The sequence below is a fragment of the Plasmodium gonderi genome, assembly GCF_002157705.1.
Source record: "Plasmodium gonderi DNA, contig: Chr12, whole genome shotgun sequence".
Taxonomy (NCBI): Eukaryota; Apicomplexa; class Aconoidasida; order Haemosporida; family Plasmodiidae; genus Plasmodium; species Plasmodium gonderi.
The window spans coordinates 36,475-64,100 of NW_021628937.1; the positions used below are offsets into that span (position 1 = coordinate 36,475).

General features: G+C 19.4%; 5 protein-coding genes across 5 annotated transcripts; 2 read left to right on the forward strand and 3 right to left on the reverse strand.

Moving 5' to 3' along the window:
* Positions 1–4,340: 4,340 nt before the first annotated feature.
* PGO_120040 (variable surface protein) lies at positions 4,341–5,577 on the reverse strand (the record flags this gene model as incomplete). Its single annotated transcript, XM_028688801.1, has 3 exons — positions 4,341–4,508; positions 4,639–5,388; positions 5,536–5,577. 3 exons carry the CDS (start codon positions 5,575–5,577, stop codon positions 4,341–4,343), a joined length of 960 nt encoding a protein of 319 aa, XP_028544602.1.
* A 1,006-nt stretch (positions 5,578–6,583) lies between these two features.
* On the forward strand, positions 6,584–7,832 carry PGO_120050 (variable surface protein; the record flags this gene model as incomplete). Its single annotated transcript, XM_028688802.1, has 3 exons — positions 6,584–6,625; positions 6,767–7,534; positions 7,665–7,832. 3 exons carry the CDS (start codon positions 6,584–6,586, stop codon positions 7,830–7,832), a joined length of 978 nt encoding a protein of 325 aa, XP_028544603.1.
* A 4,155-nt stretch (positions 7,833–11,987) lies between these two features.
* PGO_120060 (variable surface protein) lies at positions 11,988–13,123 on the forward strand (the record flags this gene model as incomplete). The annotated part of the gene is made up of 3 exons (XM_028688803.1): positions 11,988–12,005; positions 12,353–12,949; positions 13,067–13,123. The coding sequence occupies 3 exons, from the start codon at positions 11,988–11,990 to the stop codon at positions 13,121–13,123; spliced, it is 672 nt and encodes a 223-aa protein (XP_028544604.1).
* A 7,855-nt stretch (positions 13,124–20,978) lies between these two features.
* Positions 20,979–22,276, reverse strand: PGO_120070 (variable surface protein; the record flags this gene model as incomplete). Its single annotated transcript, XM_028688804.1, has 3 exons — positions 20,979–21,134; positions 21,249–21,947; positions 22,232–22,276. The coding sequence occupies 3 exons, from the start codon at positions 22,274–22,276 to the stop codon at positions 20,979–20,981; spliced, it is 900 nt and encodes a 299-aa protein (XP_028544605.1).
* A 1,981-nt stretch (positions 22,277–24,257) lies between these two features.
* PGO_120080 (variable surface protein) lies at positions 24,258–25,313 on the reverse strand (the record flags this gene model as incomplete). The annotated part of the gene is made up of 3 exons (XM_028688805.1): positions 24,258–24,413; positions 24,543–25,175; positions 25,299–25,313. The coding sequence occupies 3 exons, from the start codon at positions 25,311–25,313 to the stop codon at positions 24,258–24,260; spliced, it is 804 nt and encodes a 267-aa protein (XP_028544606.1).
* Positions 25,314–27,626: the final 2,313 nt, after the last annotated feature.

Here is a 27,626-nt window from a genome sequence, read left to right on the forward strand (position 1 = left end):
CTTTCTTACTTCATTTATACTAATTTAAATGTATGAAATTATTATAAATACACACACTCATAAAAAGAAATCTTAAATATATTTAAACTGATTATATATATAGAATTATAAGAATTTCTACATAACCTCTACATGTCAGTGGTGTATATTTTGTATAATATATATAATAACATATTGGTAAGGTCATAATTTTTTTAAAACAATATATACAATCCTGAAATCATGTTCAATGAATACTATTAATTGTATATAAAAGAAATTGTATAATTCTGTGTTTATATTTGTACATGGTACTCTCCTTTGAATATAATTCTATAAATGTATTTTTAAACTTCCTACAACCTATATAGAATATATAATTATATATGGGGATATATATTAACATTTAAGAATCCTATGATTCATAATATACAAATTTATTTGTTCATGCATGTACACTAATTATTTGGGACTTTATTTATATAACGTGATATTAATCTAAAAAAATTAAGTTGAAATGATGGTTTCATTCTATTAACTATTTTAATAAATAGTGAACATCTACATTGTTCTAATTTGGTGTATTCTTTACATATCAATCTAACATTAATAAAAAAAAATTCTGCATAACTAAATTTTCAAATGTATATAAATAAATACAATAAAACAGAATCATATCATAAAGTCTCTATATAAAAATGTTAAATAAATAAATTCATTATTATATCTAAATTTTATGAGGTTTATATTATATATTTATTAATAAAATATAATACATATATAACAAAATATATGAAAATTATTTTTCCAATTAGCGTATTGGATGTACATTATTTTATCAGAAATACTACCTAATATTGTAAAAATGACAATTAGGTTTTGATATATATATTAAAAAATTAAAAAAAAGAAGTTATCATATAAGTTTATTACTGTAATTCATCAACACATGGTTAATCAGACAATCTATATTAAGAAAATTATTTTATTAAATGTAGAACAAAAATAAGACTAAATTTATAATGAAGGAATAATGATATTATTATTATACATAAAAGCATAATAGTAATTCTAATACTGTCTATAATTTTTGTTGTATCCTTTGCAATTATCATATGCCTTATAAATTGTTACAAATGATTTTTACTTAGTGCAACAAATTTTTTGTTGGTGTGGTGTTTAGATTGAGAAATATCATTAATTCATCTTTCAATAATTTTTTATAGGAAAATTTATTGAAACAAAGCAGGCTATACAGTACCCATAATATAAATTACTGTCTAATATAAATATTTATCATAGGCAACACTAATAAAGCATTTTCATATAACAAATTTCAATTGAAAAGCTGTATAATAAAAATATACTCCATTTATATTAGTTTGGTAAGTTTGAATATATCCATTTAAGATTAATTCATTAATTTTTACTACTTAAAATTTATTCTTTTATTCATATTTATGTATTGTATTTATAATATAATTAGTTAATATTTTTAATTCACTAGTTTTCACATCAACATGTTGTAATATTTTTGCAAATGTAAATATATCACTTAATGTATATAATGGAACTGTAACATACAATAAATTCCCCTAAATAAACATTTATTTTATTTTTTTTTTTTATATGCTTTAGTATTTAATATATATTTTATATTTATATATTTTAGTTAACATAATTTAATAAAAAAATTACTTATCTATTTTGGATGTTGCTTTTATTTTTCAGCAGCTTATATATGGAGAACATAATTATTTTAATAATGCTATAAGCGTATGCAAAAATACAGTGTGTATATAATTCATAATGCTTAATTGAAATATATTAAATAATTATAATTTAATATGTTCTTAACCTTTATCCTATATTAGTAAAGGGATTAATTATAAGAAAAAATAATCCATAAAAAATGCAGCATATTAATATATTTTTACAATGTTAATAATATTATTCTTAGTAAAAGCTATATTTTTTATACGAATTATTCTTATTTTAATATTAATATATTCTACCTATAAATTATATATATGTAATATGAATATTAAATTAATATCCTTTCTATATTTCATGTTCTATTTAACAAATATATAATGCAAAATAAACACATAATAACTTTATATTTTTGCAGTTGACCTTTTTTTCCCTATATATATATTATAATGATGTAATATTGTAAAAAGATATTGTATACGATGGTAGTGTAAAGAATTTTTATATTAATATATATTATTGTTGTATTCTTTAGTGAATCCGGATTCTATTTGATTAAATTTTATGTCTGAATTTTTAAAATTACAAGTATTGATACGCTATGTATTTTTTAATATTGAGAAATTCATGTAAAATTTATATATTATATAAATATATATCAATTAATTTAATAATAATATATATCATTGCAATGTATACAAATATTTGTAATAAAAAAATATTATGTAAAAACTGTAATTCTTTAAATTATATTATAAATTTATTGAAAATATAGTACTTATTTTTGTAACATTACTTTAAATTTTTTATATATGTTAGAAATAACACATTCTTAGGATGAATAAGAAGAAATAAAAAAATATTTAAAAAATTTTTAATTTTTTCTTTTTAGTACATACATTCTTAAATTGTATATCTTACAAATAAGTTCTAATGATTTAGAAAATATAAAATACGTTTTTTATATATGTATAAGTATATAAATACGCATTTCTAATTATACTATGAATTATAGTACTTTTTTTTAGATTTTGTTTTTATTTATGTCATAAATTTTTAGGAGTTCATTTAATAATTCACAATAAACATGTTAATAATTAATTAAAAATTTGTGTCCTTTTAAAATTTGTAAATTATGTGTAATATTAAAATATTTTATATTTAAAAGATATAAATATTGAGTATTGAATTATATAAAATTATGGACATTTTTAATTTTTTAAAGGACATGTAATTTTATTTACAATTTTTACGAGATAAAATGGGAAATGTTTGACTTCGCGTTTGTATGTATTTTCTTTTTAAATTAAATAGGATCACATTTTATATATATTATAGACCCTGAATAAAGTTCCTAAATATACACTTAATAATACATTATAATGTCTGTTTTAAATAATAACAGTAAAAATACACCTCCTTAGAATCATTGTAGAATATAGTCTAGTAATTTAAAACATATTATATTTCTTAAGTAAATGGTTTAATTATTAATTTATATTAATTTATTCTCAAGCAACTCTATTATTTATTTACTTTAATATTCAAAAAATGATAAATAAAAGATATCATATTTTATATATGAATTTATGTATTCTAACTATGAAAACATAATATGATGCTTTGTTATAAAATTATAAGATTATCCTTAAGAATATAGCATATATTTAATCTGCCTATAATATACTCATTTATAACAATGAAATATTTTTTCACATGCATTTAATTTTAGCATACTATGAAGGAATTACGAATATAAAATGAACTGAAATGTGATTTATTCATTAATTACGAACTAATAAAATAATTATTCTACCTATTAAATTATTAGTACATAAGTAACACGTAAGTATAATATTAATCGTATATATAATTAGTAATGATTCATAATAGTTTATTATACATTTATATGTAGAATAATCCTAACATATAATTTATAATAGGTTTTTTAAGTTTAATACATATATATGTGTGTGAAAATTCTGTTATTGTAATGTTCTTTATATAAATTTATATAATACAAAAACATATTACTTTTATATATATGTGCGTAAGCATGATATAGAATGATGTATGTAATATATATATTAATTTACACAGCATACATCTTTTCTAAGTTATACGCTATATTTTTTAGAATAATTCAATGATATGTATAAAATTTATTTTATTAATATTATATGATTTAATTAAATCTGAAAATAAAAATTATTAATACGCAAATAACACTTATTGAACTGAAAGTACAGAATTTTAAAGATATATCATTGTATAATAAAGTGTAAAATGTTAAAACAATCTTATATAATACAAATTTATTAATTTCTAATTTCGTATTTTTTTTTTCCGCGAGGTAGAAATAATAATTCATGAATAAACTACGCTTTTTATTATAGATATAAAGGTATATTACCCAGTCCTATCTGGTAGTATATGAATTTAAATCTTGTTAAAATTTATGTATTTTACATATCTAAACCAATATATTATTATATAAACGTATTGTTATAAATCAATATTATTTTATATAAAATTAAAGTTAAATGTACAGTATGAATCATCATTTATACTATATCCTCCTATACCTATATATTGTCCCAATTTAAACTTCCTAATAAATACATCGTATTTTTTATTAAGGCACATATCTACACATTCATGGATTGGTAATATATAATATTTTTTTCCGTATCCCTATTTTGATTATTATTCTTATATGTTTTATATACTTTATATTCTGCTTCCTCGTTAAACTGCTCACGCAATCTAATTTTATTTTTAGAACTATTACGAAATATAGATCCTATAGGCGTAAACTATTAAGTAATAAAATTATATATACGAATTTATACATTATATACATAGTGTTTTACTGTTGTATTATTAATTTATTTTTAATTATTTATTTAGAATTTCCGTATAAAAGTGTTAACAAGTTTTTATTACTTCATTAAAAAAAAAAGCAAGAAAGATAGTTCCTAAAACTGTTACAATTATTGGAAGAGCAATTTTATTTAATAATGAAACGCAAAAACACAATTTTTCAGCTTTTAACATTGATGTATAGTAAATATTTTCATAAGGAGGCCCATTTTTGCAATAAATATTATCCGGATTGGCAGACGTTTGTGAATTTTGGTTAAATAAATAATGCTTTTCACATAAGTCAAATAATATACTTAGTTTAGCGCAGTTTTCTTTAATAGAAGTATTATCATTTTCCTGCTGGCTTTGCGTATCAACATTTTCATTATAACACACAAATTCCTCTGGCATTTGCTGATAAAGTCTATCATCTTTTGCATTAGGCTCGTTATGAGTTGCTCCTTGAGAATAGTATGAATACTTTCTTTTACATGTATTTCCAGGGTAATATCGTTCTAGCTCTTCCCATAATGGTTCAATATGTATATCCCACCAACGTGTATTATAATAACACATTCTAAAGTTAGTGTACAAATTTTTTTGTTGATCTAACCATCTATTCAAAACACCACAAGCAGCATTATTATTATTTGAATTCTCTACAAAATATTCCTTGGCAATTACATAATTGTGATATAAATATAAAGCAACATATTTTAAAATTGGATCATGAAATTTTCTTATACGTTCTAAATAATCTTTATGTTTTATGTGAAGTACACTGGGATATGAATTAAATTCTTTGTAAAAGTAGGTATGACATAATTTTTTCTGAATATTAAAAAGATAAATGAAAAAAATTAAAGATATATTATTACACAAGGGAGGTAAAATGATTATACATTTAAAATATAATTATTATATTCATATATTATAGAATTATATATGCAATTCATTTTATAATAAATACAAAATTACTTTCGCATAACGTTCATCGCATTTCTCATTATATTCCTTCATTTTAAAAAAATCGTAAGGAAAATAAATGTATAAATTAATAAATATCTAATACCTATAAATCCATTAGTATATATATAATTTATATAAAGGATACTTAGTAAGAAAAATATAATGTTTATATATTAGAATTCATGATCCCTTTAATAAAATAATTCCAGAATTATAATCATAATTGTATATGCAAATTCTCTAAATGAATATACCATATCTATATAAATTAATATTTATAAATAAAATTACTTAAATAAATATAAAAATTGACAATAATTTTGTTTAATTTTTTATTATGAATAGTATTTTTTTCTCATATACATGATTTCATAGAATGTACATTATTATTTATATAAATATTATATTAATCTATAATACATAAATATAATTTTCGTTACCTCTATTTAAATAAAATTTCAATAAAATTTTTATGAATACAGTATATTATATGATAGAAAATTTTTTTTCAATTGTATTTTTGAATGATTTAATATAAAACTATATAATAATAGCTAATTTATAACATCATGGATATAAATTGAATTACGCATTGGAATTCATAATATAAAAAAAATTAATATTTTCATGAACTCATTTTTGTTTACATATTCTATGATATATTAAAGGAAATATATATGCTAAAATGGTAGTTATATATATTTTTATTATGCTTGTATTATTAAACCTAACGCAGTGCAATAATAAGCAGGGTAACGTAATTCAAAATACAGGAATATGAAGATAAAAAGGAATATAGTTATTCAGGATTAATATTATTTAAGAAAAATAAAAAAATTAAATATATAAATAATTATTTTAATATATTCTCTAAGTATGAAGAATTTTTTTATATTTTATATTTAAAAATTAAATCTCTTAAATTATTATATATTCTATTACATAATATATGAAAAATATATTACGTATATGTTTTTCCAATATTATATAACACATTATATCGTGATATATATTTTGTATGAATTTTTTATTGAAAATATAATTAAATATATATAAAATGGCAAAATTAGGGGATTTGTGCCTCGAGAGATATCAAAGTGTAATTTATACTTGATAATATCTAACAATAATTTGTATCATAATAAGAATATAATATATTGTTTTTTAATTCAGTGTAGTATTGCATTTATTATATATATAAACTCGTATATTATACATTATTATTTATTTTTATATACAGCAAAAAGAATGTTATGCTTATTTTAATTGGATCTTTAATGATATTCGCTACTACTACTATTTTAATCAATATAAGACATCTAATTTCAGGAATAAAATTGATGCAATTCATGATCCTATTTTAAGACATATTGCTATACACCTGATAGCAAATTACGATGAAGCTCAAAAATATTTTAGTGAAAATGGAAAATGGCAAAATAATTATGCTTGTGAATCGTTAAATAAATGGCTCGATAATAAAAAGAGTTATTTCACGCATGCACTTCATTGTAAAGGAAATGTTCATTTGTGGGATAAAACGATTGAACCATTATGGAATGAACTGGAATCTCATTATAAAAATAATGGAAAGAGTGTAAACAATATAGAGAGTTTAAATAAATGGTGTGAAAGATATAATTTATTCAGAGGACATCTTGAGCTACCAAATGTATTGAATCCTATATGTTATAAGCATGTTCCTAAAGATTATAAATGTGTTCGACCATTTCCACCAACTAAATGTTCATTATTCAATACATGCAAAACAGTAAAAACATATTATGAAAAATGTAAATCTAATGGAGATGTAGGAAATGTTTCTTATTTACGTTCCTACTTTGCCCAACCTATTGCTAATGGAAATTCATTCTTTGAGGGAATCCAGGATGTTACATTCTCACGTCAAGTGCAAAATCATTGCTGTTCTTCGTTAGAGTATGCTGTTCCAATTTCTGTATGTCTTTCCTTTTTTGGAACACTCCTAATTCTATTTTTATTTAAGAAAGTATGTAAGCGTTTCCATATATTTATATGTTTCTTTTAATTTATTAAACCAAATAAATCTTATTTAGTCTTATGATACTAAAAGTTTCATAAAATATAAAAAAAATTACATATAAATATTTGTTTAATAGTATACACCTCTTGGAACTAAATTTTCATATAGAGGCATAAATAAAAAAAGGCTCAGAGATAATTTCAACGAAGAGCTAGAATACGAAGAAAATGCAAGATCTATGATTGAAAATACACATAGCGCACCTAGAATAAATAATATATATTACCAATCTGTGAGGAACTAATTTTCTTACATATTAATGTAATATTGTTACATAAAATAGTTTATATAATAAAAATAGATTATATTTGTAAATATCTTCATTAATGATACATTCATCGTATATTCGAAATATATTATTTTTGTTGATGCTATGTGTTTCACAAAATACTATATAGATAATATTTATGTATGAATAATAAAACAAGTTTAATAAATAAATTTATAATGCAATATATAGGACAATAACTAGAATTGATGATGTTTTTATAGGGTTTAGATTTAAAGCTTTATCATAATTATATAATTTTTGGAATATATATATATTTACAAATATAATTATGCTAAAGAGTATACTGTTAATTTTGGAAAGAAATAAATTTACTTTTAAAAAATATTCAACATTATTATATACATACAAATATAGAATGCTTGAAAATTGCAAGCATCCAAAATACTAAAGACGTCCATAAAATAAAAGAAGTATTAATTGATATAACGAATAAGAACACAAAAGCAAAAACTAAGTTATCGAAAGTTACTAAGGCCTTTGATTGAATTAAAACATAAAAAATTAGATGAATACATTATTTGCATCATTCTCCAAGGAGCATGTAAATAATTATAACTCTGCAAAATATTTTATGGATGTTTCGGATAATATAGTTAAGATCTTAGAATATCAATTAAACAGAATATCAAGTTTAAAAAATAATTCTTAAAATAGAATTAATAAATTAGAAAAAAAAGTATATAATATGTTAATTATAACTGTTATTGACAATTCATCTGATGGTCAATATAAATTGCTAGGTGATATAGAATAAAAAAAAAGGAAATTATATAGAAAAGGAGTTAAAGAATTATCTAATGAATAAAATCATTCGGATTAGATGGACTTAAATTGTGGTAACAATAGTACTAAGTATTACAATGGATATCATTATAAACAAGGAGTGGAAAGAACAAGGGTTTTATATGCAGTAAAAACTATTTTGGGGTTATCTGTTTGTTATGGTATTGCATTAGTTGTATTTAATTGAAATGATGAGGAAAAGATAGTTGATGATTCTCTAGATGAAGTATTTGATGGTAGTGGTGCATTTCATGGGGACTGTAAGAAAAAAATTATAGATGTTTGTTTTGATGAGGATTAGGATTCTTAATAAATGCATACATACTTAAACATATACAAATAGAAATAAATCATAAAAATTACATAAAATATGAATATGATCAGTAACTATTTTGTATAAAGCACAATAAATAAAAATATACACCAATGAAATATATTTTCCACATAAAGAGTATACGCAAAATTCTTATTTCATAAACGCGCAATAATAATTATAATATATAAGGGTATATTAAATTTATTACCATTTATGATTAATTTTATCATAATATAATGGATACTCTGTGTTCATATATGTATGTAGTATATATTGAACATACGTTTTAAAAAAACAAGCGAAAATGATTAATGTAAATAAGAAAGTGTTAAAAAAGAAAAATTCTTTTTATAAATAACAAAATATCCTTAATCTGAACCTCAAAACTATATTTCTTTTCAAAAGCCATGTTTTTTATTATAAATCCTATAGTAAGATACCATTTAGCTAATCACTTACAATATATATTCCATCGTTTATTCGTTATATATTTTATCGTGTAACTGGAGTAACTAATAAATATAATATATAATTAAGTGATGTACGTATTCTCATAATATTATCCCTTACATATTTAAAGAAAATTGTTATTTATGAAATGTTGTCACACTTTAATATGTTATGACTTGTTAAATTAAATCAATATCCGTATATATAAAAAACAATCTTACTAGTATATAGATATATATAATTATGTATGTAAAACTTTATTGTACAATACAACAAATATATCAATTTGTTCCATGCTTCTAAACTCCTGAATATAGACATTCATATGAATATTATGGATTATGTTTAATTTATTAATCCTTTTCTAACCTATAATACAGATCAGATAATTAATATTTCTAGATTATTTTACATAATATATATACATGGATTTTTTTTTGGCTATGATTTAATTTTATTAATCATTCAACTAAGCTATAATACATTAAAAATTATTTTATACAATACGTACTATTGGGAATTTTCAATGAGTTTTCCATGTTGTTACAAGAGGAGATTAACAGAAATAAGGAATATAGAAGTTTAAAGATCTTAAGGAATTAATAACAGAAGACGGAATATATATATTTGAACGCAAATTTTGTTTTCGACTTAATTAGGCCATAAAAGGAAAACTTGTAATATTCATTATTTTGTATTTATTTCTATTTTTATTACACTATTTTGTTAGTAAACAAATCATATAAAAAAAATATATATAAATAATTTAACTTATTGGGAAAAATACGTTAAAATTTTTTTTTCTTAGCAATTCTCAACTTGTAAATATTTATAAAGAAAAACACAATTGTGCTCACAGAGCATTAAGAAACATAAAATAATTTTTGCAATTTAAAATTAATATAAGAAAAAAAACAATGTTTTCATAAATGTAGAACCATATTTCTATTTGTTTATAGATTTTATAATAAAAGCATAAAATGTATGCAACATATGAACAGTTATAAACAATATTCTATATTCTTATATATTATTTTTTTTCATGTATTACTAATTGTTACATTTTCTAAACAATTTGTACATAAGTTTTTAATATGTCATTTCTAATTTACCTTTTTTCAGAGTTGTTATAATTGCATTTGAAAAAAGTTAAAGTAGAATACGTTCATATGTAGACATATTTTTTCCAATATTTAATTATATTTTTTTTCTATTGCTATACACAAGATAAAATATATTCATCACATATAAGATTTTCTTGTAATAAAATATTGTATTATATTGAATTAATATGTACATTTATGCGCCATCAATTGTTGGATATATAAAACCATTAACAATAGAAAAAAAAATTTTAATAAGTTTATAAAAAAATACAAGAATTTTAAGAAAATTACAAAATTCATGCATAGCTATATCTACAAATGGTTTTGTTATATAGGTTAAAAGTTGCTGTAACTAATGAGGATAATATTCATCTTATGTATAATTAAGTTAAATTTATTATAACTATAATACCGTTTAATAAAAACATGCAAAAATATATACAATATTTCACATATAAATGTTCGTGCTAATTAAACTCTATGTATTTTTAATTATAGAATAATTATAAGTAATATTTAAAAATAATATTTTATTGTATATACATAAGTTCTCATAAATATGAATATATTTGTAAAATAACATAGTTATGCTTTTCACGAAGTAATAACTCTATATATAAAAATTTTTTTTTTGTAAATTTTTAACGATAAATATATATTTTTTCTAACAAGAAAAATAAAGTATATAAAATGTTTTATGAATTCTGTCAATACCAAAAGAAAATAACATGTAATATACAAAATTCACATGTATGTCAATAATCAAAATGTGATGAAATATATAAATAAAAATAACATGTAAATTATTTCATGTAAAGTGTTAAAATATTTTTATTGATACAAATAATAAATATATAGTACTTAAATATAATATGGAAATGGAGAACCAATGAATTCCAAAAAAGAATATTTAAGATGCCTATTAAATTTATATTGCCAAAAAAATAATGATACCTATTTAATTAAAGTATTGAAATATATCCATATTCATATTAGTTATACAAATAAAACCCAAATTATAACATTTTGTATAAAATAAAAAGTACTATGACATATAATTTAATTAATAGTGTCTATGACTTTTTGCTTTATATATATTATGAATAGAGGATATATATAATAGCTGTGATATGCACTATAATATAATATATATTATTAACAAATACATAATTTCATATTAATATTATAAATAACATGGAATATATAAATTTATATAATATCTGCTATAAAAAATATTTAACCATATTGCATAAAAGATAGTAAGAAAGAAATCACATAACATGATGTTTTACAATAAGAGAAAAAAGTTTAAACACAAGTTTCTAATCCCAAAAAGCACTATATATACGCATATGAATTTTATTAATTCATTAAAAATATATTAATTAACACATATTTAAATGTGCGCCTCTTTTATTTTTTTTGCATATCACGTTTTGACATTTGTTAATTATGCGTCGCATTCTAGGGGTGCGTTTTTCATACAATATTAAATACCGTTTATATTAAAATATCACATTTCTTCTTAATATAATTATTTTAGTTTTTTTATAAGTATGTATATATTAACTTTTCTTATGAATTCGTAGATTGATGATCTTAACAGGTTACCTACAAAATCGAAATATTATTATTTTGATAATGCAGTAAGGAATTGTGATAAATCTGAATTAATATCTAATATAAAGCGTGTTACAAATGTTTATCCGAATCTTCATAAAGTTTATGACAAAATAGAAAGAATCTTATGTTATGTATACAATGAAAATAAAGTAAACAAATTTAATAAAGATGACTGTGATTACCTGTACTTTTAGTTAGGTGATGTAGCATATAATAGTTTTAAAAACAATAATTTCTTTTACGCATTTATGAATACACTCAAATTTACACTAGAAAATGTTCTAGAACTGAGAAAATGTAATTATAATAATAATGAAAAATATAATATAGAAGAACAAAATTTTATGGATATGAAGACATTATTTGATTATTCAAAAGATTATGATCAAATACAAAAAGATTTAAAGAATCATGAATTGTTCTGTAATCATGAATATAAGGCTCATCTTGATAAATATGCCTTAGTATATGAAAAGTTAATGAAGAAGTGCCCAAGAACTGGTATACGGCATTCATTTTGCAGTGGTTTTAATGAGTTTTTTATTAGGAATGACAGGTTTGAAATATCTACATTGTCATGTAGTGAAGTTCAAGATGACGCTACTACTGCAAAACTAGAAGAGGAACAACTAAATTCCATAAAACATAATATGAAACAAGAGGATTATTTGCTTCCAATTAGACAAAATTTAGAATATATAATTTCAAATAATCCTTTAGATACTTCAAGGAGCACAGTCATTGCTCCTTTATTTGTAGGGATTACAGTTTTATCTATTATTCTTTACAAAGTAATTATTAATGTGAATAAAAAATAAATATGTTCTAGATTAAATTATATAAATTTTTAAATATGTATGGAAATATTATACATAAAATGTGTTTTGCTTATATCATATTTTCATTAGTTCACTCCACTTGGGTATTGGTTAAAAAAGTCCTTACTAGGAAAATATAAAGGGTAACGTAATATTATAAATGATAGAAATATAATAGAAGATTATTTGATTCCACAAGATTTAGATTCACCGAGAAGTTTTAATATAAGGTACAGTAATATATATTAGTTCTCATTAGGGCATACAAAGGAATATTTTTGTTACATATATCTGTAACATGATAAGTATTGCTGTACAGAATTATCCTTCTAAGACAGGGTAAATATATATTTTTTTTTTTTTTTTTTTTTGTAATACGATAATAAATTTGGAATCAATATATTTATATATAAATAAGTGTTGTTTTAAAAACTACAATATTTTTTTTCCATAAATACGCTTAATCATATAGATGTAATTACACAAAGGATAATTCCAAAATTCATACTGGTTTTGTATTAGATTTATTTTTCAATGAGTGGGTTTATTATTATGTCTTATTATTTATTAATAATATTTTAATGTCCAATTTTTTTGGAATATAAATAGCTTGTTATCTTTATTATTGTACTTATTATTATGTAGTAAATTTGAATATCAGGAATTTATATTATATGATAAAAATCTATGAATATATATTATATTCGCTAATTTTTTATATGAATATTTACTATATAATTGTGATATTACAAGAACAATATGGAAAAAGTGTGAGTTCAAACATTTGTTATAAATTTGATGAATATAATGATAAAAGCGTCGTTATATACACTTATTATAAATTATAGAAAAATTATGATCAATTTTTTATTACTTTTTTTTCAGTGTTTATATATTTATTAATGATATTTTTTGTGTTTTCAAAGAATTCTATTCATGTTTTTTTATAAGCAAGAAAATATAAATTGTATATAAAGGTTTTTGTAATTATTTGTAATAATATTTTTAATTAATATAATTATTATTCATACAGTTATTTATATTATGGATAATTAAGAACATATTTTTTTTCATAATATTAATTTCATTAATGTCATTAAAGTTGTTTATAATAAATTTGATATTAATACATAGATGATAGTTATGTAACATTGAATGTTCTATATTATTTTTCTGTGCTTTATGATATCTGATTGTATAATTCGGCATTCCTGATAGTGAATATTTTTGCGTATTCTTACTTATGAAATATAATTCATAGTTTTTACTGTGTGAATGTGTGTGTATATATTTATTAAAATGTGGATTGTTAAACATTTAATTTCATATATTTATAAATTAAAATAATATCCTAAACTTCGTTGGTGTTATGTATTTATTAATATACATTCTATTATTAAATTTAACTGAAGAGGAATAAAGGCGTTGTTCTATTATTATTCTTATTGTAAAATCCGTGAAAATAATATAAAATTATTTTTATACATTTATTTTTTATTATTTATGGATATTATTGTTCATGTTTAATTGTTTTCTGTTATTAATTCTGTAATATTAAAAATGTATAAATGTGAAAATCACGTCTATACTAAAAAAATTTATACCTATATGATATATTTGGGAAAGGAACAAAATGTGAATTCTATATTAAAAGATTTTCAGTTTACAAAAGCTGAATTAGTTGTAAATTAATGAAAATAACATATGATAAATAATACATATATACAAATTGCACTTATAAATATATAAATATTTTTGTTCCTTGTATTGCAAATGTTTTGAGAAATATACATTCTATAATTAAATAAAAAATTATATTATGGGAATTATGATAACGTTTAATATATATTAAATATGGGTGAAATGTAGGATTATATTAATGTAAAAGACGTATTAATTAAAATATTTTTTATAGTTGCAATATTTTTCAACCTTCTCATAAATGTGGAAATAGGAAAAAATTAAACATTTTATATCACAAAATATTTATTAGATGGTTATATAATTATAACTGTCAAGGGAGTATTAAATTAATATTATTGTATATGTCGAACTAAAAATTATGAATTTTTTATATTAATCATTTCTATCCTTATCTATTATTGCATTAAATGTATTCTAATATCAATGTTTACTTTTCTAAAAAGAAAATGCATGCAGAATTAAAAAAATAAGTTTACATTAAATAATATTCATTATAAATATAAGTAAAAATTGATAACTTACTATTGTCCTTACTAAAATATTGATATATTATATGAATATATATTTATAAAAATTTTTTTATAAGTGACTAATATTTTACTTTATATCATAATTATATATATTGTCCCATAAAACCAACATTTATTACAGTTCGAGTTTTTATTTCTAATAATGATTATTAATTTTATTTTATATTAATGTTATACGTTGTATAATTAAAATTATTCTAAAAAGGATGCAAATCATATATAATTCACTTAAATTATAATAATAAACAATTGAATAAACATATATATGACTACTGTTGTTGTTTATTAAATATATAGAAATTATATTTTATTACTTTTATTATTTACTTAAATTATTAATATATTTACAATTTTCTATAATTTTTATAGGGTGGATAATGTTTTTTAGCTTTACATAGGCATTACATAGTATATTATTAATATATACATGTAAATGATATTTATTAATGTATATATTAATGTGATTTTTTAAAAAAATTTTAATTTAAAGGAATATATGTATATACTTGAGGCCTGTGCTTTATAAATCTTATTACTATGAGTATCTAAAAAAGTTGTATATCATTTTTTCCATATTAACAGAAACAATGGCAACATTAAATTTGACAAATTATTAGATTTAATTATCTGAATATAAAATATGCATATATAATATATTTCTTCTTTATATTTTAAAATAATAAGGGAGAAACAAAATTGAGTATCCATTTTGTATTAACTACTATATTAAAGGGATGTAATAAATGTTTATATTCTTTCTTGTAAAATGAATGTAAAATTAATTCATTAATTTAATGAACATTTTTAAACAAAATTAATATTTTTGATAAAGGTAATATGTTTATAATTTTTAAAGTAAGTTTATCTTGTTTGTCCATGCCTAACGATTATTTGTTTACCGATCGAATACAACGGAAAGATATACATGTGCTTTCATTAAAATTAAAAATCCAAAAAAAAAATGTTATATTATTAATTGATTTTTTTATATTAAAAAAGGTAACTTATTAAATAAAATTAAAATTCTTATTAATTTAATTTTTATAAGCATCATCATACAGCGAAAATAGCTATGGTATTTTAACATTCATTTTTCAAGTTATTTTTTACATAACCTTCACTTTAATGAAATTAATTATAAGGAATTATTTAAATAATACTATTAATTACGTTTTATATCTCATAATATTATATATTATGAAACATTTTGATGAAGGATGTGATACCTTAAATATATTTGTAAAGAATTGGATTCAGGAGGTTCCAAATGGTGCTCTGCTAATTCATGATTATCATAGTCCTTTGTAACATTCGAAAATTCCCATTTTTTTTAAAAAATTTTTATAACATTACACTAGCTGGAGTAAACTAATAAATAAATTATTATGTGGATATTTATTATAATTTTATTTTTTCATTGTATTTATTATTATAGTATGAACTAAGAAAATGCACACAATATTTACATTAATTTTCCTTTTTCTATTTACATTATATAAAATAGGTAGCATAATTTATATACTAATAAAATGAATGAGAATTTTGTTCATATTTTCAAATGATGTTTGCTCAGTGCCAATAAATTGTAGTAGTACACAATTTGTTTAGAAGGTAACAAGGCAATAACGTGTTAAGACATGTATAAATTCTTAATTTATATAAAATTTATTGGACTCCAATTTTGACTTTCTCTGTCATCGTGAGTAACATTTTATGCGAGTTACAGTATTTTTTTTTATATTCGGAAAAGCTTGTGTTTTTTATTGAATTATGATAATGTGTTAATATCTTGGAAATATGTTTCCAGTCCATCTAAACAAAAGCTATTTGTACTTATAAAAAATTAATTAATATATTTTTTGTCCGAATAATAATCATAGATTTTTTTCATATTTATAAAATCTTTGGTTTCTGCAGAACGAAAAGGATTATTACATCTAGGAAATGTTCCGATTTTAGATAGTACCAATTAGAAGGCATAGAAAATTGAATTGAAGTAAAGAAATTCGTTTTTTTTGTTAAGTACAAAATAGCCTAACCAATAATAAAAATTATCATACATCTATTTTTTCAAATTTCTGAATGTCATGAGTTCACGCAAGTAACATGGCTTTTAAAAGTTTGCCTAGTTAAGGCTCAATAGCATTATATTTTTTTAATGATGCATGTAAATTTTCCTGCTATTAATAAAATCATGTTTTTTCTGATGCACTCAATAATTTATAAAAAGAACTAGAAGAAAGTGTTCAATAAAAATTTTCCAACGAACTATAATGTAATAGTCGATTACATTATAGTTGCATATATAAATGAATAAGTATTTATTTCATATATTTATATCTAAGAAAAATTGTAAATATATAATAGGCATTATTTTATGAGGAATAAAATATAAATCATCATCATCCTTATATTTTGCATAATAATATATTTTACAAAAAAAAAAAAATTTAATGTGTTTATTAATTCAGAAAAAAAATATATAAATTTATATGAAACTACAATTTAATAACTAAATATTTAAATGAATTTATTTAAATATGTTTGAATGGCATAATATTTATGTTTTTGAATTAAGCGTTAATATATTATTATTAATATATTGTAAATATATATTTCCTATTCTTATATATATTGTAAAATGTAAATAAAATTATTTATTTTAAGGTAAAAATTAATTATTTTAATTTCACTATAGAATAAATATACATAGAAAGAATATAATTTATATTATTTTTAACTCTTAATAGCATAAATACAATTATTATTGTTTTTATATTATTGCGATATACTGTATACATATATTATGTTTAAATATATACACACATTATATAAATAAATATATCATGCAGGAAAAAAAATTTCATATTTTTTGCGCAAAAATTTTGTTTTGATACATTTACGATTAATTTACATTATATATAATTTATTTATATATAATTCTAAGATAAGTATTACAAATATTTTGTAATGTAATATATTTATGTTTAGGTCATGAGAAATTTCATAAAAAGTTATAATTGTCTGTAATGCGAATAATTAAAATCATAAATATTTGAAAGTACAACAAATGAATTAAGGTATCATGGTCTAGAGATAGAGATTAGAATTCAAGTATTATTCCAGTATTTATGGATTAAATTTATATATATTTTTTTCTTTGTTATATGTATAATTTTTATATATTTATATTAAAAAATTAATTAAGTTATATAGGAAAATAAAAGAAATTTTTTATTACTGATAATAAATGCATACAATTTTTTTAATTTTAAGACATTTTTAAAATGGAAATTTAATGTTCTATCATTTTTTCTTATTATATACTTTTTTTATATATTTTTAAAGCTTTTACACTAATAAACAATATTACATATATTATAATTGTGTGTAAAAACAATGTAACATGAAAAGGACATAAGCTTATTTTTTTTTTTATATAAGAGGATTTTATGTGTATTGTATATTCAGATTATAAAATTAATATTATATGTATACATTTTCAAATGATGCATTACGATTATTTATTTATCTACTAAATTTAATAATTTTTTATAATGTATTATTTTTTTTTCTAATTTTTAGTATTCTTTAAATTATTGTCAATAAAAGATACTAGGATATTATGAAAAACGCATACATGATATTAATAAACATAAGAAATGCATTACATACATATTAAACTTTGTTGATGTAATGTTATTGTGAAAATATGAGTTTTGCAAAATATATAGAAATTCAGCTAGTTTAATTAATGCACTAATTTTAATAGATACAATAAAAACTATTAAAATATATATTTTCATTGCGATTATGGAATTATATGAATATTTATGATTTTACATTTATATGTTAATTTGCTTTCTTTAAATATATGTGGATTCTTTTTTCTTTTTTTTCAGGTAATTCATTAGAATGATGTATAAAATATCACTGATGCATAATAAATATTTTTTGTAAAAAAATTTATTTAGATTTTTTTTTTAATAATATAAAACTAGATAAATTATATTGTTATAAAAAAAATGAATAATATTTTGATTTACAATAGATTTAATTCTTTTTATATTGTAAATATACTTAAAATATAACTTAATGAAGATACATAATTTTTTTTCAGTGGGAAAATATTGATATAGCATATTACATTAAAACAAAAATAATCACAAGCAGATTTCTAATATAAAAAATATTGTGTGTACTTTATATTTCTTTTTAAATTTAATCGTTCTACAAAATGTTGAGCATATTAATCACATATTTGTTTTTATTGAAATACACAATTTTTTATACACTTATTGGAAAATTAAGGAATAAACAAAATAAAGCATTATATTATTTTTATAATATGCGGAAAAATTATATTCCTTAAATTTCCAATACGTTCTTGGAATTATTAATTATAATTTATATATTTCTTATAATAGAATATATATTTATGTTTTATATACAATCATATAATCTTTTTTAAAATAAAAGTATACTATTCATGACATATGTTTCATATAAAATAATTTAAAAATTTAAAAATATTACACATATTATTTTTATAATAACCACTGTTTTTGTAAGGAATTATTATCTAACTACAGCTTCAATGGGTACACGTATAAGCATATATATTGTAAGAAAATCATGAAGCTTAGGATTTGGTACATAAGAAAATTCTAAAAATATTTATTATTATATATAGAAAATAAAATATTAAAAAAAATGTCATTCAGTGCTCAAATATTTATGCGAAACGGAAACATTTTTCTTATTTAAATAAGATAATTAAAATAACCTAATTATATACAAACAATGTTAACAATAACTGTTTTGAATATTTAGATAATTCATATGAAAATTAATATTTGATATTAATGAAATATTTAATAATAAAGCGAAAAATTTTAAATTCAATAACTATAAAACATTGTGCATTTCAAATATTTTTCGTCGTATTCTCATATTTTTTATATATAGCATGTTTGCATTTATTATATGGAAAAATATATGTACCTTATAATATTTATTACAATGTTTATACTCGCACTCGGGCTTTTAGAAAATTAATATACACATTATAATAATTCTTCATAATAATTAAATCAAAAAAAAAAAAATAGTAATAAATCAAATATATACAATGAATCAAAAAAATGTAACAAACATCCTATATGTAAAAATACATTACCTCTTAAAGTAATAAAATTCCATGTGGTAAAATTTCATAAATTAATATAATAAATGTGTAAGAATTTAAAATTAATAATACCAGAACATATCTAGAGAATGATTAAAAACAAATAACTCAAAATGAATAATAAATATGCATGCATAATAAATGAAAAATTAAGGCGTTAATATTACTATTTTATATAATATCATAATATAAATAGAAATTAAAAGAATATACTATATTCATTAAAAATGCAAAATATGAATTTACATTTGCAGAACTATATACATGTATATTTTATTAATTAAATCCTACTCATTCTTGTAAACTACTGTATATTAAAAGGAATTATGTATGACATTTATCCATCCTGTTTATATTCATTCATTATTGAAAAAATAAATTTCATTTAGAATGTTGTTAACATATTTATTTTGAAATTTTAACATTCTACCTTTAGAAATTAATATATACTTTTTTTTTATAAATGATTTTATATATTTATTTGAATATATTAAAGGAAAATTTTCTCATATTATTAGTTTAATACTATTTTGGTGATATAAAACAAATTTTTCCTCTTCTTTTTTACATTATGTTTAAATTAAACTGTACGATATATAATATTGTGTCCACTCTTCTTAGGAGTAGTACTCACACTTTTGTAAGACTGTAACATATTATAATATTCACCTCTATTATTCCATCTATTTTTTTCCCTTCTTAATACTCGTCTAAAGCATGAGTTATATGGGGTAAACTAATTCATAAAAAATAAGATTTTATAAAAGTACATCATATTAAGAATTTTTTTTATGTTACGAAGGAAAACATTTTAGTAGAAGAAATATATATATATAATATAATAATTAACCTTATATAAAATAAATAAGGATATAAGTATTACTAATATGACAAGAATTGTAGATACAATAGGTACTGTTATATTATTCTTTTGGAATGAACGTAACATTTTTGGTGCTCCATTATTACAATTCTGTGTTTTCATTAATTGACCATACTGTTCTTTAATATTGTTTAATGCATCACAAAAATTGTTATCACTGTTTGAATTGCATATATCCTCGTACTTTCTATATATATCATAACACTCCTTGGCACATTTGCATTTATCTACTTTACATGATTCACTGTCTTCACTAATGGATTTAATCTTACTATTCATATCATGTATATCTTTCAGTTTTTCTAATAAATCGCTCGTTATATTTGTCTTGTAATATTCGCAAATAGATTTATCGTATTTCGCATAAGCCTCCAGGAATCCTTCGAATAGTTTTTTTATTTTGTCATATTCGTTTATTCCTTTATAAAGTACATAAAATATCCAAAAATACAAATATAAACAACGTATATTTCTTAGACTTTCAATATTGTCTACTCCCTGAACTTCTAAAAAAGAAATAGCTTTAGGACAATTTTCAGAAAAATAACTTATTTCAAGAAATTTACTATCCACTTGTTTACAGTATGAATCCATTAACGAAGTGCAATTTTCATCACAAACTTCCAATTTCTGTTTATACTCCACAAATGAATTTACATGTGTATACTAAAAAAAAATAAAAAATATGGATGATACTATAAGAACACATGGAACATATATTCGAAAATTGTATATTTAATTAAGAAAAAAAGCTAAATTTGAATTCCTAAATAAATATAATTTTGTTATATTATGTTATGTACGAACAATTTTATTATTTTCCATAGAAGACAAAATATTTAGGAAATAGCATATTAAATAAAATAAATTATAATCATTGTAAATGAATATAACAAATATAATAAATACATTTATTTACAGGATTTAATGTATTTTTTTCTATTAAAAACATAATTTATATACATATTTCTAGCAATTATATACGTTAATTGCATAATTATTAGGAAACAAATTAACAAAACTGGTATAAAGGGTTTAAAGGAAATTCATAAAATTAGAAATATATTGAAATATCTAATCAAAATATTTTTATAATATAGTAATATTATATATTAATATATAATTTTATATATTTGTTATAATAACTTATGTTGTAATAATATATGTGTTTTTTATTTTACATTGTATAATACTACTATCTATAAATATACATTTTAAACTTTTTTAAAATATAATATATGTACAAATATTATTTTTTATTAGTGTTATTTAATTATTTATATATGTACTCAATTCTTTATAAATTAGGACACTTCATTACCACATGGTTTGCATAGTTTTATATATTAATTCGCGATATTTTCTTTTTATACAATAAATTTAAGTTTTATTTTTTTTATTTAAAACATACATAATTGCATGCTACATTATGATAAAATATATTTTTAAAGAATAATTATGTTTATGTATAAATAATACATTTTATTAATTCATGGATTTTATAAAAATATAAATGCTAAGAAGAACTTATATTATATAATTTTGTTTCAATCATAAAGAATATATTGTTTTTATAGTAATTCCTTTTAGTTTACACAACTGATAAAATAAATAATATAATTACTCTTCGTTAATCATGGTTTATTATATTATTGTGTTAAATATTTTATGTTATATATATAAAGTAATGTAATTATATGCTTTTTATAATTAAAATAATGAATAAAAGACTTATGCTTATTAGGATTGTAAAATATTAACATTTTTTTTAAATTAAATCATATTAAAATGCTCAATTATACGAAGTACTTTATATTATCACATAATTCTTATTCAAATATTTTGTGAAAAAATATAATAAATAATGTAGAAATTATTACGAATTATCATTTAAAAATTTTTAGGTTATATATTTATATACCATAAATTTAAGATAAAATATATAATTTAGATCATATATTATAGTAATTTTAAAAAAAATATTAATTATGTAAATCAATCATCAGTTTATAAAATTTCTTATAAGAATTTCATTTTGTTATTCAACGCATCATATTATTTATTCTAACAGAAATAGATATTCTCCGATTTGCAATACTCAGGCATATAATTTTAATTCTCTATGTGTTTTGAACAAAAAAGATTAAAAAAATTTAACAAAAGTATAAGGGTATACATACTCCTTTTAACAAAACTGAGTCAAATAAATATATTTATTGTAATATAAAAATTGTCATTTATTAAACAATACGATTAAAATAATTATGAATTGATAATATTTAATGACAAAAAAACAAATTATTATATATACAGAATCATGCATGAAAATAATATAATATTTCTAATGGAAAAATTAAAATAAAATATGTATACAGCAAAATATGTCTACAAATATAATAATTTTTTTCTGTAAAGAAACACTAATTCATATTAAATACATATATACATATATATATATCTACAATAAAGATTATATTTTCCCATAACATTAAATATGCTACATAATTTATACATGACAATTGTCACATATACACAAATGCGCATAAAAAATTTTATTTTGAATTAATAAACATATAAATATATTTATATATTGGAACCATATCTATTGAACACAAATGTTTAGAAAACATGAAAACATTAAACTTACTTAAATCCAGTGGATTAATTACTGAAAAAAACTCAATTACCATATCCCTAAAACCAAGGATGTTAGGAATAAGAATAAACATAAAAATTTAAATCATATCGATAATTCTGAACTCTAAATTTATGTGTCAATGCAATGTTATATTCTTCATTATTACAATGCCTATTTTTAGTCACAATCATATGGAATTTACTAATATATATATTTATGGATTTTATTAAATAATTATATAATTTATATATTAACTTATTAAATATTGTGTCATATAAAATTAGTAATTTTTAATGTATAAACAAATCTTTATTTTTTATTTGTACGTTTATGCAAAATTAATCTGTGCAATATAACATATTATATCTATTATTACATGCCATAATGCTCAATTGTTCAGATTCTTCCAACATATTTCTTTCTTCATCTGTGTTATGTATCTTATTTAATTTATATTTTATTTGATAAAGGAAGCGCGAATACAATGGATAAAACTAGTATATTTAAAAGAAATTATGTATAACTGTATATAAAACTTTTAGAAACAAAATTATTTTATTTTGGTTAATTTAGAAAAATTATGATATAATAGATCTATAATTTTAAACAATAAAATAATTAACCTTATAAGCAATAAAGAACAATAGAGTTATTATTAATGCCACAAGAATTGGAATTATAATAGCTGATCGAATATCATTTCTATAGGGTTGTGTTATTTCTTGTGTTTTTGGATCATTATCTATATTTCTATTCATTTCATTGTATTCATTTATTTTATTTAATAACGTATTACAGAATTCACTGTTTACATTTGTTTTATCATTATATTTTGTAATTTTAAGACATCTAGATATTTCATACAGATATTTTACGTCGTCTATTTTATCTTCAGTACCCCTAGTAATGTTATATGTTTTACATATAATAGCATTGTTAGGGTCTTCAGAATACAGGTCTACAATCTCATCGTAAATTTTTTTGATTTTGCCAGTTTCAAAATTATACTTAAGTTCTTGATATATCCAATAATACAGATAATAGCAAGCCTCTTCATTTGTGAAATCATATCGATGACGGTTAATATGATCCAAATAAGACAAAGATATTGGACATATATTTCTATCGCTTGAATTAGAAGTTGTGAAATAATTTATGTTAACTTTCTGACATTTATTTTTTTCCCCATCATACATCTTTTTTTTACTCTCCTCTAATGCACTTTGACACAATGGGAATGAAATTATAGATGAAAACTATAAAAAATAAGAAAAATAAAAGCATTGATATATTTAAGGTGCTTAAAAAAGATTTTATGATATTATTAAAAAATATAACCCAATATAATTATAGTATATATTAGAATAATTCAAATATACAATATTATCCATCATCACAAATAATGTTATATTATATATGATGTGAACTGTAAAAAACAATGAAATATATATGCAAATATATACAAAGATTTGAAAATAAAGACAATATACAGAAACGTTATATTCTAATTTGTAATAACAACCAAAAAAAAGTAATAATGCTATGGATAAATGTGGTATATAAGTTATAGAGGATTTAAAATATTATGCCATTCAAATAATGCATTAAAATATTAACTATAATTTTAATAAAAAAAAAATTAAATCCAAAATGTATTATATAAAAAAAATATATTATACAGTTTGTTAAAGCGCAGTATAAAATATATCATATAAATATATATCCTATAATGTTGTTTATATAATAAAAAACATTTTTAAAGAACTTAATGCTAATATAAGGTACTAGTTTGAATATATATATATATATATATATATATATATATATATAATTTATTTTTTGTTCTTATAAATTCTAGCTTCCATATTAGGGAATATAATTTAATATAAAAAATATCAAATATATGGAAAAATATATTTTAATTTTTAGCTATTAATATTATATATATTTTCATACATATTTTTCAACGTTGTTATTTTTTTTTGAAAAGTTTGATATAGGTTTTTATAATGATGCATATGCTTTTTTTTATTTGTTCCTCTGTATGATATTATTTTAAAAGAAATATGTGTGAATGATTATATACTAACATGTATCACATAATTATATAATTTACAATTACAATATATATCATATGTATATAATATATATAATAATGTATGCGTTATTTTATACTTAAAATATCGTATAATACTTTTGTTTTTATAGTTTATGTAATTAAATTTTTTGAAAGCCATTTATGTATATTATATTAATTATAAATAATTTATATTCTTTATAAAAAGAGACATTTGTATTATTTTTCAATGTGTTAAATTCAATATATTTATTTTATATATTTACATCTTTTTTAAAATTAATATAATTTTTTTTTTTTAATACAACACATTAAATAATTATATACATGTTATGCGCTTTAATAACAAAGTAATGTGTTTTTAAGGAGAAATAATAAATATTATATATATAATAATATTTTTGTTGTGTATTATATGAACATATATACAATCATTCTATTTTATGTAAAATAATTTTAGGATTACCTAAAAAATTATAAAAATATATAAATATAACTATATGAGCTTAAATTTTTTTATTATTTAAATCATAGAAAACTGTATATGTGTCTTAGGAATATATACAATATTCGGACTCATAATTATATTTCTCTAATAAAACAATTTTAGTCCTCAAAAATTTACATTATAATAACATATTTGTTAATGATTCAAAAAAGTGTACAGATTGTGTATACAACATATTAGCTATAATGCCTACCGTATTAAGAAATGAAATATAATATTATTAAAAAAATATATATATACATAAAACGATGCACAAAGGGTTTTTTTTTAATTCATATCCTTTAAGAATATAGGTATATTAAATAAAAAAATGAAAAAGGTTAAAAAAATAATTCAAATATTAGAATTCCGATTAGTTTATGTCACAATATAAGTTTACCTACAAAGGAATTATGAATAAGCTACAGAAAAAATAATTTAAAATGGAAATGTAATATCAAAATCATAATAAGTTAAAAAAAATATAGAATAACATGAAATTGAGACAAATATATGTATGTATGAATTCAATAATAAATACTCCAGATTAAAGGATTAAAATATTATAAAAATAAAGTACAATTATTTTTGATATATTACATTTATTATTTCATTATAATTTTATTATATTTTTTCTTATAATAATAAATTTGAGTAAATTTCAATGAAGAGAAATGATTTTCAAGAAAAATCAATAAATTAATGTAAAATATATATTTTCTATTTACACAAAAAAAAACCAAGTATATATTATATTTAGTAATATATTAATATATATATCATTTATGTGTTATGCATTAGCATAAATGGATTATGTATTATTTTACAATTGAATAAATTATTTATATTATAAAATATATTTTCATTGAAATGCATTATTTTAATAAATGTATATAATTAGTAAATATATTCTCATTTAATGTATAATTTTTAGTTATAAAAATTACAACCAATTTTTAAGAATGATTAGCAATGATATACAAAAATTGCAATATATATATATAATGAGAGAGACTTACTATACATTCACTATTCTATAAACCTATCTTTTAACAAATCATTTATATGCATTAAAATGATTCTATATTTTATATAATGAAATAAATATAATACCATAATTATATTAGAATTATCATTTTAAAA